The 16,555-nt window shown below is 32.4% G+C and overlaps 2 protein-coding genes across 7 annotated transcripts; one reads left to right on the forward strand and one right to left on the reverse strand.

Annotated features, from left to right (window-relative positions):
- The first annotated feature begins 4,019 nt into the window (after nucleotides 1-4,019).
- LOC144576321 (uncharacterized) lies at nucleotides 4,020-10,295 on the forward strand. Of its 6 annotated transcripts, XM_078326659.1 has the most exons (9): nucleotides 4,020-4,130; nucleotides 5,028-5,420; nucleotides 5,816-6,029; nucleotides 7,241-7,317; nucleotides 7,694-7,754; nucleotides 8,354-8,411; nucleotides 9,485-9,566; nucleotides 10,017-10,155; nucleotides 10,256-10,295. In XM_078326659.1, exons 2-9 carry the CDS (start codon nucleotides 5,028-5,030, stop codon nucleotides 10,270-10,272), a joined length of 1,041 nt encoding a protein of 346 aa, XP_078182785.1. In that variant the 5' UTR covers nucleotides 4,020-4,130; the 3' UTR covers nucleotides 10,273-10,295. The 6 variants fall into 6 exon arrangements, with proteins under 6 accessions (XP_078182785.1, XP_078182782.1, XP_078182784.1 ...); XM_078326656.1 differs by having other exon boundaries at nucleotides 10,017-10,295; XM_078326658.1 differs by having other exon boundaries at nucleotides 8,357-8,411; nucleotides 10,017-10,295.
- Nucleotides 10,296-11,040: 745 nt separating this feature from the next.
- Nucleotides 11,041-12,115, reverse strand: PGR5 (proton gradient regulation 5). The gene is made up of 2 exons (XM_078326662.1): nucleotides 11,753-12,115; nucleotides 11,041-11,393 (listed from the first exon to the last, which is right to left on the reverse strand). Exons 1-2 carry the CDS (start codon nucleotides 12,026-12,028, stop codon nucleotides 11,289-11,291), a joined length of 381 nt encoding a protein of 126 aa, XP_078182788.1. The 5' UTR covers nucleotides 12,029-12,115; the 3' UTR covers nucleotides 11,041-11,288.
- Nucleotides 12,116-16,555: the final 4,440 nt, after the last annotated feature.

Consider the following 16,555-nt stretch of genomic DNA (forward strand, 5'->3'; position numbering starts at 1 on the left):
GAAATGTCATATATATTGGTGTTTCAGTTTTCTTAAATGCATTTTTTTAGAAATTATATTAATTTAAAGTTTTAAACATTTATTTTTCTTCAATAAATATTTTTTTTTCATATATCATGTTATTTTCTTTTAAACCAATATTGTAGAATATATCTATGAATCGTGACTTATTTTTTTTTAAACGATCGTCTTTTAAAGAATTAAAGGTCATAAAATAATTTTATGTCTTTACAAAGTATTATTTATTACGAAAGAAAGTGTCAAAACCAATTCCTCATTTTTTATAACAATTCCGCAATTCCTAGTTTTATTAAACAGAATATGTGAAAAGCGGTTAACAATGCTGAAAAATAAAATCAAAAAAATATTAACAACTATTTTAATTTTTAACAAGTCTTCCACAAAAGCTAAATCCTAGCGGTCAAATTCTATGGAATTTTGATTAAATTCCTCCTTCGAGAGGTACATTATAGAAGAATGATTGATTTTGAATTTTTTATTATTACCAAAAAATTTACAAATGAATATTCATAGATGTGTCAAGCAGTTTTTTTTAGAACATAGATAATGCACGCACATCTAAGAATATTCATTTGTAAATTTGTAAATTTGTAATTTTTTTATTAAACTAATAGTGGTAATTAATTATGATCTAATATCTTTTAAGTTTAAACATGTATGACAAACAAGTTATATCATATTTAATATAGAATTTCGAATTTCGATTTTGAATCGTGCAAAATGCAAATGTAAATATAATTAATGAGATGGTTATTTTTTTTCCAGATCTGTAAGATGATTCAATAAATTATAATATATATCTTTTATGAGGAGGGATCAAGTTACAACAATTTTTGAGTTACAACAAGTTACCACAATTATTTTCCACATTTTCAAAGTCCAAATCGTCGATCCAAACCGTTAGATGTGATCTCTACAATAAAATGTGTTTGGAGACCAAATTTTACATTTTTTGAATTTTTTTTACTATTTATTAAGATGGGTACAAAATCTAGTCAAATTCAGACCATTGAATTTTGTACCCATCTTAATAAATAGTAAAACAATTCCAAAAAATGTAAAATTTGGTCTCCAAGCATATTTTATTGTAGAGATCACATCTAATGGTTTGGATCGACGATTTGGACTTTAAAAATGTAAACAATTGTTGTGGTAACTTGTTGTAACTAAAAAATTATTGTAACTTGATTCCTCCTCATCTTTTATATCCATATATGGATTTATTTATACAAATTCGGATCGTATTATCGAATTATAAATATTTATTGAGTCTATTTTTTTATAATATTAAACAAAATAAATTAAATGAGTCACACTTCAGAGTTCAGACTTTGAATTTGCATAGCAGTGCTAGCACCAAAATTATTATTTAAAAAAAAAAATTACCACCCATTTAATTTATATTTCTTAAATACTAGAGAAAAATAATTCATCCACTGCGAACCCTAGTCAACGAGCTGCGATTGGTTTTGGAATTATGAAATTAATTATTACTTCACCGTGGACAATATTCTTTTGTACTATTATACTAGTTTAGAAAGATTCGCAAGAATCAGAACTTTTTAATAAATTATTTTGTCATTTTTAAAAGAATCACAACAGTATGTTTGACTCATAAAGATTAGAAAAAATGTTAATTATTTATAATATATACACACAACTATATTTTGCATAGAGTTGTGGTAACGCAAGATAAAAGATTTTAGGATAATACGTGACCAAGTGCATTCTTTTGAAAATATTTGAGGACAATGCGTGAATATATATATATATAGAGTACGGCTAACGCGCTTCCTCTAATATATCAATAATATGTTTCCAGTCTTTAAAATCTATCGAATCGGCTTCAAATGACAAATTTAAACCGTTCAAACTAATGTCCTTAACCAGAGTTTTGTTTCCAAATAAAAAAATTTAGTTTCAAGTTTATTTACTATCAAGTCAAGTGGTCAAAAGATGAAGGATTTTATGCACATTTTAATGTACTATTTTGGTCATTTTTTTGACCACTTGACTTGATAGTAAATAAATTCGAAACTTAAATTTTTTTTATATGAAAACGAAGCTCTCGTTAAGGACATTGGTTTGAGCGGTTTAGATTTGTCATTTGAAGTCGATTCGATAGATTTTAGAGACCGGAAGCATATTATTAATATACTAGAGAAAGCGCGTTAGCCGTACTCTCTCTCTCTCTCTATATATATATAGATAGATAGATAGATAGATAGATAGAGAGAGAGAGAGAGAGAGAGTAAGACTATCATACATTGCAATGCATAAGCATTTTTGTACACTGAACTATAAAGTACCGGATTCAAAATCCAAATAACTGATCCAAATCGTTCATCTTGTTCTCCATATTAATATATTTTTGGAGATCAAATTATATATTTTTTGGAAATTTTTGACTATTTTTTTAGATTTATTGAAAATCATTGTTTTTTTTATGATAAAGATTTGTCTGAAAAAAACGATTTTCAATAAATCTAAAAAAATAGTCAAAAATTTTCAAAAAAAATGTAAAATTTGGTCTCCAAACACATATTAATGTGGAGAACAAGATGAACGGTTTGGATCGATTATTTGGACTTTGAATCTGATAATTTATAGTCCAATGTACAAAAATACCTATACATTGCAATGTATGGTAGTCTTACTATATATATATATATATGCGCATTCCTTGTCATGTTATAAACATGCATGGTATATGTATGATGATTTAAATTTAATATATTTTGGGAAATTGTTGTTGAGCACGTTTTTTTTATTATACAAGTATGCTCGTTGACCAAAAAAAACCAACAATTGATAATCTATAACAGTTTAATTGTTGTTGATTACTTGATTGAGAAAAGTAGTTTTCAATAAAAATAAATATACTATGATGATACTCTTTTATTAAGAAAAGGAAAAAAATATATATTGATCTTATTCTAAATGAATTAATTGGGTTCTTCATTTTTTTCCGGACATGTTTTAGGATTGAAACATTTACAGTTTAATTTATTTTTTAAGATTTTAATTGTGTCTGATATTTCCAAAAGAAGACACGCACAAAGTATCACAATACCTCATCTCAAATTGAATAATGACTAGAGAGAGAGAGGCAACTACATCTGAATGCATATTATCCGTGTGATAAATTAATATTTTTATTTTTCAATTTTAAACTGTCGATCAACGGATCAAATATAATTTTTATATAAATAATAATAATAATTAATTTGAAGAACAAATTTTATATCTTTAAATACTTTTTAAATAAATAAATAATATTTGATTTAAATATTGCGTACCATTCAAAAGTGACTTTTGAACCGGAATCAATAACTCAGATCTAAAATATTTTTTATTTTTTTCTAATAACAAACAAAGAAATATATTAATTTTTCTTACAGCCGTAAAAGATCCGGTCTGCAAAATATTGATTCGGATTATTTGTCGCAGTTTTTCTAATAAATTAAATTATATAGTATTTTATCTATTTTTATAGAGTAGTTTTCTGAAAAGAAAGTCAAAGTCCGAATTTGAAGAATTATTTTCCGAATTAGATAGATTTTGAATTTTTCTGAATTTTACTGCATAATATTAAATTTTATATTTTTTTGAATATTAATAAGAAATTCGGGTACATGTCCATATCAGAATATCAAATACAAAAAAATAACCATTAAAAATTAATTTTCATTTATCTTCTTAAGAAGGTCTACTTTCCTAATTTATTTAAAACCAGGCACAAACAAAACTTAGCTCCCTGTTATCAGGATCCTATCCTCACAGGTACCTGACTCAACACAACTGAAACAGACGGCACAGATTTATTCTCAGCCGAAGCTTGTTCGGAATGGCGCAGGAGGCAGTGTTATTTGTGCTTTGAGATTCGTGTCAAGTTAAAATAATAATTTTAGGCCGTCCGATTTAATTGTACTCAGTCCGGTACCTGAGGGGATGTGAATTCCCTGTTATCAACCCTTGGTCTCCCCCGCTTCCCTTTCGCTCGTTTTTTAAGTTTCAACAAAATAACAACCCTTCTTGGCTTCTTCCTCTCCTCATCAATGTGGTTTTCTCTCTAATTGATCAAGCTCTAGTCATTTGATCCTTGTAAGGTACTGTTATTGCTCGAACTCATTCTTCTTTTTTCTTTGATTTTTATTGGCTTTGTGATATGGAAAATGCGACTTGCTACCCTTCTTTGTTTATTCAAAAGATGAGATAATAAAAAGTGTCTTGGGATGAAATGGGATTGCTAAATATTTTGCATGGCAACACTAACTAATTTGTCCGATAGTTGCGTTTTCCTTTCATTTGACCGAGATTACGAGCTTCTTTGTTAATGAAAGTGTTTTACTTTAGATCACAATGAGAAGAAGTGTGACATTATCTTAATTTAGTGCTCTTTGACCTTATCCTTTTTAGATAGTTGGGTTTTACCTTTTCTTTTCTATTTTTTGGTTCACCAAAAAAGTTATTTTATTTTATAAGAAAGAAGGCTATAGTTTGATACAATAGAAAAATTAAGGCCTTTGGATGAGGACCTAACTATATTACTACATGTGCTCAAGTCTCATCCAAAACCTAATTTTAAACTGTCCAATTTGCATCAAAATTCGTATAAATATTTAGATTCCAGGAGCCATTTAAATTTATTAAGTTTTAAATATGTTTGCACGAATCTCAATGCAAATCAGACGTTTATTCTTGGCTTTGGATGAGGCTTTGTCCAAAGCCCTTTGGATAAAACCCAATCCCGTGCTCAAGTATGTAGCCCTTTGGCAATGCTTACAGTTATAATAAAATTGGCTTTTTTAATGAATTATGAAATCTCCAACCTGTTTTTTTCAGAAACATTGAGAACATACAATTTTATTAATGACCTGATTAGAGTATCACCATTAATAGTAATTACACTGTTCAGTTCAGTTTTCCGAGAGATAGATAATGTCCCTTACAATAATTCTTCCCTGATCTCAATTAATTGATTTAAAAAATTGCTTGTAATGTAGATGATTGAAACAAGAAAAGATATGCAAGAAACAGTAAATGAATTAAACCAACAAAGGAATCGTGTCCTACACTTGCCACAACTAGACATGATGAAACAATTTGAGAGCCTGTGGTTCTTTGGTATTTTCTCCACCTGTCTTCCTGTTCTTAGATGTGTAGAAGAGAGTTCATCGACAAAAGAGCCTGAACTTCAAGAAAATTTGATAAGAGGTAGTCAGAATGTGACATTGGCCCCACCTCTCTACCCACTTATGTCGATTACTGATGATAACACAAGTATGCTGCCAAAGGAAATGCCGGCTTTCTGTAATAAAAAAAATGTAAAAAACTGTGAGGATGATTGGCCGGATTTAGAGGAGATCTTGGAGGAGACTAAGCATGCGACATCACAGGTATTATACAGATGTTTATGTTCTGCTCAGATCCAATTCTGTTGTAGTTATATGTCAATGCTGATAAAATTGACCAGATACTGATTCTTTCTTTACTTAGTATGATGCCATAATAACCTGCAGCTATATGATATCATATGTGCTAAGTGATGCGGTACTAATGTTTTAATGTTGTACCCAACCCAGGATGGTTTGGTTATGACCTAATCTCGTCTAGGGTTAATAAAACATCGTTTAGTAGAGAGATGTTTTAAGCAGAAAAACCCAGCACTTCGGTTCCAGTGAGATTTAGTTTATCTGTGTTGTGTGTTTCTGAGAAGCCCTTAATTATGTAAATGTTACATCTTGCACCTTCTTTGCTATACAAATAAAAGGCACATTGTCTTGCTTTTAAGGTAGAGCAATTGGCCCCTGAATCTGAAACTCCGAAGAAATATATTGCCAGCCGACCACATTTGTACAAAATTGAGAGAACCTCTCCAATCGCATTCCAAACTGTTATCAGTTCTTCCTCAGGTGCCACGTCAGCAAATCTGACATGCATGAGGTGGACTCCGGAGCTCCATGATCACTTCGTAGAAGCTTTCAACCAGCTCGGCGGTAGTGAAAGTAAGTATCATTCTCTCTCTCGTTCCCAATTTTCCATACAACTCTTGCTTTTGGCTGAAGCTTATTACAGATTTCTTGAAACAATTTGCGTTTCTCCTTTCTGGCCTTGAGTTGGCATGAGCTGAACTGATTTTGGATTAACTCTTAATACTAAAATTATCATTCAATCTGAAAGCAACCCACTCGTACCCAAATGCAAACCCATTCTGATAAAAAAATTTATGTTGGAACCCCACTCAAGCTAAAAACTGGATACATCAAATACTGGAGTTTACTGAAAGTATTGTTTTTCACACTCTGCATCACAACATTAGTTTCTGACTTTCTTTTGGGTTTCTATAGTGATTCTTACATATTTCCAGTTAAAATTCGCACTTTCTAGTCTTTGTGGCCTTGGGTTTGTATCAATTAAACTAAATTCGGAGTACTGCCTAAACTGGAGCTAAGAAGTGGCAAAATCTGAATCTATCTTAATTTTAAAATCAACCCAAGTACCCAATTATACCCACATTGAACCCATGGCGGCCCGAATTTTAAAATCATATGCTTGAACCTCACCAGACCTGAATTTGGATAAACCCAATGTCTAACTTGGTGATCACACCTGACCCAAACCAAACCGAACTCCAAACTCAAAACAAAGATGGCTGATTCCAACCTGAGATGATGAATGTAGCAAACCTGAAACCCTAATGACCCAAAATTCAAGAACAACTGGACACCATTGAATTTAATGCGAGCACTGCCTTAATGCAGAGAGTTGAGGTACATTGCCACCAAACAAAAAATGTGGTAAATAAACTGAAATGGCAACAGACCAGTTTGGTAAAAGATGGTCTCCTCTAAGTATAGAACGACATGGTATCACTAGCTCTTGTTAATAGACATGAGAAAATCTGTACCGGTCAGATTATAATAATTATGATATGAAGCAGTTCCAGAAAGTACCCTGGTTTCAATTTAAATTAGTTAAGAAGTACTTTACCCTGAGAATAAGAGAATAAGTAAATAAATAAATAAATAAATAAGAGAATCTGTCTTGATGGTATCCTAGTGAAACTAGGGGCTGATTGGACAGAATTTTTATTGTCAACCTTTTTAATTTGCTTCTTGTCAGATATTTTGATGTTTGGCATTGTGAGACCTGCAAAAAAATAATAGGTAAAAACTAAAAGAGCTTTTCATTAATTAATTTACTTTTTTATCCCTAGAGGCAACTCCCAGTGAAATATTGAACCTCATGAAGGTGGAAGGTCTTACCATAGATCTCGTCGAAAGTCATCTCCAGGTTAATTTTTTTTTCCTTTCCCATCATATTTCATGAAAAGTTGCAACATATAAAATACCCCATATCTTGTTCAAAAAGAAAGGGCATTTTCTTCTCTTTCATTTTGTCAGGCTTTAGAAGTTGCATCAAAATAAGCATGCCAAGACCTCAATATCTAGTAGGTATAGTAGAAGTTTGAGGAATATGTAAGATCATAAAATGTACACAGCTGAGCTATACTGATTAAAGAGGATCTATTTTTTTTTTTTAACGCAAGGATATCATATTAAAAAAGATAAATGAGATAAGAAAAGTAGTGTCTTAAGGCAGAAATCTTCTCCTTCTATTATATTTTTTCTTTCTGTTTCGCTTCTTTAAGTATTTGTCTTTTATTTAGGAGTTTTTGTCCCAGCAACAGAAGTACTTGGCCTCTCAAGGCAGCCATGAATCTTCTCAAGGTAATTTAATTCCCTATTCTATTAAAATTGTTCTTTGAATAAAATATCTTGTCTGCTATCAACTATCTTACATAGAAAAGTGTTATGCTATTGACTTTACCATGAGGTTTTCACCAATAAAGATACTATTGGAAAATAGCTTCTTCATAGTTAAAAAAAATGTTATCTTTAGACCTTGCCCGACAATCACTCGGACTGTATATACTTCTTGATCCAAAGCCTTATGATTTATTCAGTATGATGGTATACTTCATAAACATAAATTTTGTAGAATAAACTTATATTTTTATTATATCAAAACAGACAAGCTAGGTAACCATGAAGTTCTAATTGAACCAATCTGGAAACCTAAATAATAGTACTAATGAGATGTGATCACAGAAAATAAACTCAAGTTTGATAATAGTTTTTGTCTTTAAATTGTGGCAATTTTACAACTAAGCCTTCTACTTTAATACTAAAAAGTTCTTTTATTGTCTTTTGTGGGCTGCGTCTGCTATTTCTTTCCTCATTGTTGATGCATGTCAGCTAAGTGCTGTTAATTTCACTTGGAGTTGGTAAAGATTTAATTTATTCAGTAATATTTTTTTTTGTGGAAGAAGGATCTGAAACAAAAGGCGGCCAAATAGAAGAAACACCATCTCTCAGGGCAGCAATGTAAGTCTTAAATTCTGTACTGCATTAGGATAATTTAGAAGTGGTTTGTCCTTTTTTCTTTTGAAACAATTAATTGTTGTTTTTGTTGTCTTATTTGAAGTATTGTCTATATTTGGACATTTCAAGCCTCAATTGAGCTCTAAAATAGCCGAATTTTTTTTAGTTACCATCTTTTAGAAAATAATAAATAGAATTGACATGGGTTATGGAAAAAAAAATTCAATTTTACCAGGAACGCTGCTAATAGCTGCACACCACCCAAGGCAGGGACGGAACTAGCTCCGCACCCAATTTTTCCATCAAATGAACCGAGTGGCTGGCCCAGTTGGGTGCGCAGCTAATAGCTGCGCCTCTGGTAAAATTGAAAATTTTCTAGAACCCATGTCAATTCTGTTTATTATTTTTTAAAAGATGATAACAAAACAAAATTCGGCTAAAATAGTCTCAATTAGGGAATAAAATAAATGAAGAGAGAATAATAATGAATTATAATTTACAAGGCAGGAGAGCCTTCACTATTTAATAATAATAAAAAAGAATGCTCTATACAATCCGATATGTATTGGGGTTATGTTATGTACCTATATCAGGTTTATTACCTTTATCTTTCTTGTTATTCTTCTTTTGGCCAATGATGAATTATGACTGTTAATTGCAAAATTGAATTAAGTGAGGCTAAATTTTAGTCTCAGTAGAGGCTTCTATCAACAATTGAAGTCCTTCTTTGATGATTGTAACTCAAAATATTGGATTTGTTGAACTGCATATTTGAATCTCAATTGGGACATAATTGAGGCTTCAATCTACAACTGAAACCCAATTAATGATAATCACGTGGTGGCCAGTAATGGAAGCCAGATAGAATATAACAAAATGTACATATTAATAATATGCCTTATTTTGAGTTTGCTGATCGAAATGTTTCTAGAAACTATTTTACTCAAATGTGTTTTTGTTGGGACATATCTAAGGACGAGATCTGATGGCAACAAGTCCAAGTTAACTTTGTTTTAATTTGCTGATTTTCAATCACAAACTTGTTTATCCATTTATATATTTTTAATCTTTTTTAGTAGTGACATTGGTGATATTGATATAAATGAAGCACTAAAAATCCAGATGGAAGTGCAGAAACAACTCCATGAACATCTTGAGGTAACTTTTATAATTTTGGTATCTCACTGGTTCTAAGTTCATTCCTGTTGTTAAGTGTATACTGGTACAATCTGACTGCGTAGAGGCAAGCCAGCTGGTACAGTAATTTGAATGAAGGAGCCTATGGAACCAATGATCATGTGCAATTTCTTTCTAGGTCCTCGGCATGCAATTTATTGGATGTTGTATTCAAATAAGGTTGTACCATTACCAGAAAAACTGCCATCAGAGACTAAAATATCCTGTTACAGACCATTTTTTATATAGTACCAGTGAAGCTTTCCATAAAACAACTACCAGATTTGTGAAATATTGAGTCATAGGATTTTGTATCATTATAGTAATAACAATCTTTAAACCCGGTAGAGTAATATTTAGGAAAAAAAATTTAGCTAACAAAATAAAATACGAGAAAATAGATATGACAATTATATCATTTAAAAAATGTAGATGCAAAGAAAGTTACAGATGAGAATCCAGGAACAAGGCAAACATCTTAAAAGAATGATTGAGCAGCAGCAACACGTGACTGTCGATGAATCGCATGCATCATCGATTTCATCATTATCATCCAATAGCAATGATGATTGTACAAAAGAAAAGGCTAATCAAACTAGAGATAATGATAAACACAACACCATGTTGCAAATTTAGATTTTTTTTTTTTACTTTTACTGGGGTATTAGCAGGGGTATCCCAAGTTTAGAAAATTTGCACTAATTCCCACACGTGACTTGTGTTTATATCAAAGAACTTATTCAGTTTTTTATTTTATTTTTATCTTTCATAATCATATTTTTGCCTAGTGCATGCCACAGAACTTGTGTTTATATGAAAGAATTTTTTTCTTAGTTTTTTCTTGGAAGTTACATTTCAGGGGTTGGTTTCCAAAAAAAAAAATGTCTGCCCGTTCAGGCAAAAATTTAAATTTTGAGTGGTAAAATGCTATAGAATAAGATTTTACTGGCTATAAATTAAACATTAAATTTTAATTTGTGAATAAGCAAGGGCAGAGTTGCTTTCATATACCACAAGCTTTATAACACAAATTGTTTTGATTGCGGTACCGGTACCGGTACCAATGATTTATTTTGTTCTCCTTCACTAAGTTGTAGACCTCGGTTTCATTCTTGTTTGTCATTCGTGTACCCTGGATAATTTGCAAAGCAGTGTTGTAAAAAAATAGATGTGTTGCTGGAAGGTGATATGTTAGGATTTGATACTGCTCAGATCGTTTTATGTAAATTATGTTTGTGATTTTTTTTTTCTTTTTGGTGTTATTTGAAGTGTTTGTTGTGTTGATTGATGTTTATTGTTGTTAGGTGTTGTTGTTGCCAATTTAGGTAGGTAGCTAAGGCAGCCGTTGCTAAGGCTTTAAGCAAAAAAGAAAGAGAACATCACAATGTATGTATATATGTATGTTTTTGGTTATTTATTTCAAACAACTCCTATTTCATGCAGTAATCAAACAAGATTTGCAATAGGACCTTTATAATCTTAATTACTATTGAATGTAACACCTCAGACATTTCAAATTTGAAATTTCTTTATCTAATAACAAGAAAAGAAAAGGAAAAAAAAGAAAGCAAAAGAAATTTTTTAGATGAAATTAAAGATATGCACAAATATAGTGTTGATGGAATTCAATATAAGAATCCATAAATACACCATACCCCCCCTTCCCCATCAAACATTACGAAGTCTAGGAACAACTTTAATCTCTCAAGCAAGAAAACCAAGCTTCTCTCCATTTTTCTTTGCAAGGCGGATCAACCCTTGCCTCTGCTTTGAATCGGCACCAATAGTTTTGCAAAACTCGGTTATTACCTATTGAAAAAATTGCAAACACTGATTAGACGATCCAAAACTCAAAACTAGTTTTGCAAATAATTTATTCAGCCCCACGAAAATTTAACTAATTCTAAGAAGTTTTAATTTTACATAATTATAATTTCTATTACTGGAACACTGTTTTCGAAAGCCCGGGTCTAGCTAGTATTATCGAGTATATATATAGTTAGGTTTAATTCATATTCTTTTCGTGTACTTTACAATTGAATGAAAGGTGGATAAATATGGGTTGAAACAATATTTCCAATTTTCAATTTTTTTTTTTGAATGGTATAATGCAGATTTGCAGTTCTGTATGTTTTAATAAAATGAAAGAAAATTTGAAATTATGGTACCTGGGAGTGAACAGCTATGGCCTTTCCTCTTAGCTGGTTGAACCTTTTTCGACCTATGATATTACGAACAAACACAACTGCGGGTGCAAAAATGCCTTTCCCTTCATTCACATTTCCCATCCTGATCTTTAACCGAGGCAATGCTGTGCTTCTATGACGTACTGAGACCGATAGTGGTACCGGCGTCATATACTGATCTTCTCCTAGGAAGGAAGCTGTTGATCTCCATCTCATTGCACTGAGATTAGTGGTGGATGGCGCCAGAGAGACAGCCATCGAGCGGACAAGAAATTAAGATGAGAAAAGAAAGAGAGAATGTAGAGAGAGTAGCTAGAGTGGTGGAAAGAAGGGAAAACTAGTAGAGGTGTTGTGTGGAGAGCCGTTGGTTAGAGAGAGCTTATGAGCCACAGAAGGGAAATCTTGGATTGATAGGTTTTGTGGTTAGTTTTAGAGGCGTGCATTCATCGCCCAGAAATTTTACTTCCTGGTTCAATTCAACCCACGCTTTTATTTCCGCTGTTATTCGCGCCTTCAAACGGATCCGTATCCTCTGAGGTACCTGACTCAACATAATTGAAATGGACGGTCCAGATTTAATTTCAGCCGGGGGTGCTCGGAATGGCGTTAGGGGCAGTATTCTTTGTGCTTTGAGATGAGTGTCAAGTTAAAAATTCCAATTTCAGACCGTCCGATTCAATTGTAATGAGTCAGGTAAACTGAGAGGATGTGAATTCCCCTGAAACTCGGAATTCGAGTAAACAGAACAGTCGACTAAAATAACATTTCAAAATTAAAATTAAAACTGTAAGAATAAAAATATTCCAAATAAATTTAATTTTTCTGTGATGAAAATGAAGATGCTTAACGCTTAAAAAAATACATCACAATATCATTAATTTTCTACAAATATTATGGCTTGAATATTTAAACTATATATTCGAGTAGCAATACAATTATGAGCGATTTTATTAGCTGAATGTCTGAAATCGGAATATCAATCTTAACTCTGACAATTAATTATGATCTTTAATCGTGACCATTGTTTGTCGATCTGATTGACTGCAATAAACTAACTGTTACTAAACTAGACCCAAAATAATCTCTCTCTCTCTCTCTAATGCGGTTTGGAAAGAAGATTGAACACTAAATCATCATCTTATTTATTCATGGCCAAGGCAGGCAAACCTTTCGCCTGTCACCTGGAGGCTGGAGAGATTGGTACAGGATCTGGATTCTGTGTGCTTAGACCTTGATCAGTCCTTGAGAGAAGGATGTGGTGTTAATACCATCATGTTCGGCTCCCTGCTCAAGGGACTGTGTATTGAAGCAGATTGGGCTTGCAGGTAAGGTGTTTGCTAAAATGCCTCTCATGGGATGCACTCCTAATTTGATCATTTACAGTACCCTTGTTGAAGGTCTTTGCAGCACTGGTGACACCCGACTTGGGCTTTAGCTGTGTTGTCAGATGGCAAGAGAAGAGGGTAGTTGCAAGCCTGTGCAAAATGGGTGATCTTATTACAGCACGGAAGGTGTTCGATGAAATGCCTGCTTGTAGACTTGTTCCCGATTTGCATACCTACAACAATCTTATTCATGGTCTCTGCAGCCAGGGGGACATAGTGCTTTGAGGATGTTTGATGAAATGGTTGCTAAAGGCGTTGTTCCTGATGTGATAACGTACAATAGTATAATTTATATTTTGTGTAGCCAGGGCAACATGTGTAGTGCTGCCTCGGAGGATGTTTGATGAAATGGTTGCGAAAGGCGTTGTTCCTGATGTGATAACGTACAATAGTATAATTTATATTTTGTGTAGCCAAGTCAACATGTGTAGTGCTCTGAGGATGTTTGATGAAATGGTTGCAAAAGGAGTTTCTATACCTACAATGGTCTCATTCTTGGATTTTGTGAACTTGGTGATATGAACAAGGCTTTTGAAATATACGACAAATTGGTTGGCTCTGGGTTTTAAGCAGATGAGTTCACATATACTACCTTAACAGATGGTTGTTGCAAAGAGGGGGACCTTCTTGCGTGCTTTGGAGCTTCTTTGAGATGATAGATAGAGGGATGATGCCAGATGTTGTCACATACAGTTATAATCCATGGGATTTTTTGTTGCGGTCGGCACCAGTATTGAATTCTATGCAAGACCTTTGGTTTGTGAATTGGTAATTGGTTAATTTAAGGAGGTTTTTGGAGTTTGCCTTGGTTAGTTCAACAGATAAACCCTTTATGTCAGTACTCAGAACCTATCTTCTCATGTTGCATGATACACCAAAAATAACCTAAAATAGAATTGTACTCATCCTTGTCTCTAATATTTGGGGTTTTTTGTCAGTTAAACTTTGGAATGGAGTAGCAGAATAGCCTCTTGATTAACCACCTTGTACAGTAGAAATTTATTTTTGACATTTTCTCTCTCACCCTGCTCCTTTCTCCTGGTTTTTTTCTGCTCCTTTCTCCTCATTTTTTTTCTCTTACCGTGCAACTCGATTTGAATGGGGTAGATCATTGGTATTCTTGGAAAGAAGCAACTCTATTGAATCAATTGTACTTCTCTTTCAACTTATTCTGGAATCTATTCCCAAGAGCAATACAGATATTTTTTGGTCTGGTAATATACTGTTGATCAAATTACATAAACATGAGGTTGTTAACGATAAGGGGAAATCTCTGTTCCATCAAGAATTAAAGCAATGTGTGCACCAAACAAATGAGGAAACATAAATAAGAAATACTAAATTGAAGCTAATTTATTTCCACTAATGTTAACTACCAATTAGCATTAATCACAACCAAACATCTTATTTTTTCTTAGAGATGTGTACATTAAATGTTGTAGGTTTTGCTCCCTTAACTAGTTCAAACAAGCAAACATCGCCTTGTCGCAACTTGTTATCCTGCGAAAATTTCTTGAAATGCAATTCTTGCTGGTATGACCTGTTTATATAGTTCACCAGCCATGTCTCTTCGCAGCCTGCAAGACGAAGAACGAGTTCCGCGTTATCATTTGGAAGATGTGCAGAACAAAATTTGCTTGGGATTCTCTGATTAAGAATAAAACAAATAAACCTTGCATGAGATGGTTGGAATTTAACCAGTTCTAATGTAGGGTTCATACTAAAAAGAAAAAACAGAGATAATATCAATCTGGCAATACCAACAAATTCTAATTTCAGCAAGCATTTTCTCTTCTTCTTTTTATTCTTTTGAATGCATGTATACTTCGCATTATAATTTCTAAAACCAAAATTTTTATCAGGGTAATAATTTTAGTTAGTAGGACAGAAAATATTAGTTAGACTAGTGTGTTTTATGAAGTAAAGGGCGTGTTTTACTTTATGCTCATATCTCCAGTTCTGAAGTACAAAAGATCGATTCAAATGTTCAACATGATTTTCCTATTAAATTGTGCTCGGAGGCCAAATTTTGCAAATTTTTTTCAATTTTTTTTTTAGAATTTTGAAAATCACTGTTTTTTTAGAAAATTGTGGCCATAAAAAATCAGTAATTTTTAAATATTAAAAAAAATAGTAAAACTCTTTTCAAAAAATAAAAAAATTGGTCTGCAATCACAATTTAATATGCAGATCAGGTTGAACAGTTCACATTGACTGTTCGAACTTTGAAATTGCAAAATATGAACATGAATTAAAACTCGCCCTTTATGAACTCCAGAAAATATTGTAATTAACACTACTTACTATGATCGATAGAGAACATGATAATATTGTAGATAATAATATATCAAAATGAACATACTATGAGACGGCAGACATGAGACCTCTTGAGTACTACAGCAAATGAGAGATTTCCTGCTTGGACTTGCTGTTGCAGCTTTTGCAATTTTTACCTCAGTTCATCAGTCATCCTTCCTTGTACCATTGAAGTAGAAGCATCATAGGTATGTTCATTGTGCTTAATTTTCTGCATTGGTTTCAAGACTTTTCAAAATTTAATTCAATCAAACATTGCACAAATAATATTCATAATTGTGAAGGGGAACTCACTAGAATTTTCACTAGATGTCAAAGGAGGGTTCTTGGTTTCACTCATCTTATCACTTTCAATATATACATCTTCTTCATTTGATTGTAAGGCAGAATCTGGTAACTGGGCAGTAAAATTGACTGGTTTTGGCGAACTCAATTCATCTTTCGTAACAATTTGCATAGAACCATTACTCTTCTCTTCTGTTATAGAACTATTTTCAGACCCGCTTTGATCAAAGATTAACACTTCAAATGTGATCCCTCTTTTGTATTTGAAGACAAGAAGGTCATTTTGTGAGTTGTGACACACCATTATCATTGACAAAATCATGCCAACCGGGCTGAAGTACAAGCTTCTCCCCATTCTTTATGAGACCGTGAATTTAGATCACAGTTTGGGAATTTTTTTTTTTGTTTTGTTTTTTTAGATCAATGATTGGAATTCAATTTTTTAGATATATATTATTTTATTTTATGGTTATTTTTCAAACCGTGAATTTAGATTACGATTTGGATATTTTTAATAAAAGCTAGAAAATTTGATCAGATTTGATAATTTGTATTTTAAATTGAACATTAATAAAAGAGCCTGATAATTGTACCCCAAATAAAATCCCCAAGCGCGTCCCCCAAGTAGTTAACAGAAAAAACTTTCAATGTTATCTAGCTTTCATTTCTAGCGCTAATATCTAAACATTTAAAGCTCTGTTTACAACAATTTACAATGAAATAATTATATTCATCCCCACACTCCTATCCTCTCTCCATCCTCACAACTACAATTTAGGAATGTTACATTATGATTCTC

Source organism: Carex rostrata, chromosome 25 (genome assembly GCF_964058835.1).
Source record: "Carex rostrata chromosome 25, lpCarRost1.2, whole genome shotgun sequence".
Taxonomy (NCBI): domain Eukaryota; kingdom Viridiplantae; phylum Streptophyta; class Magnoliopsida; order Poales; family Cyperaceae; genus Carex; species Carex rostrata.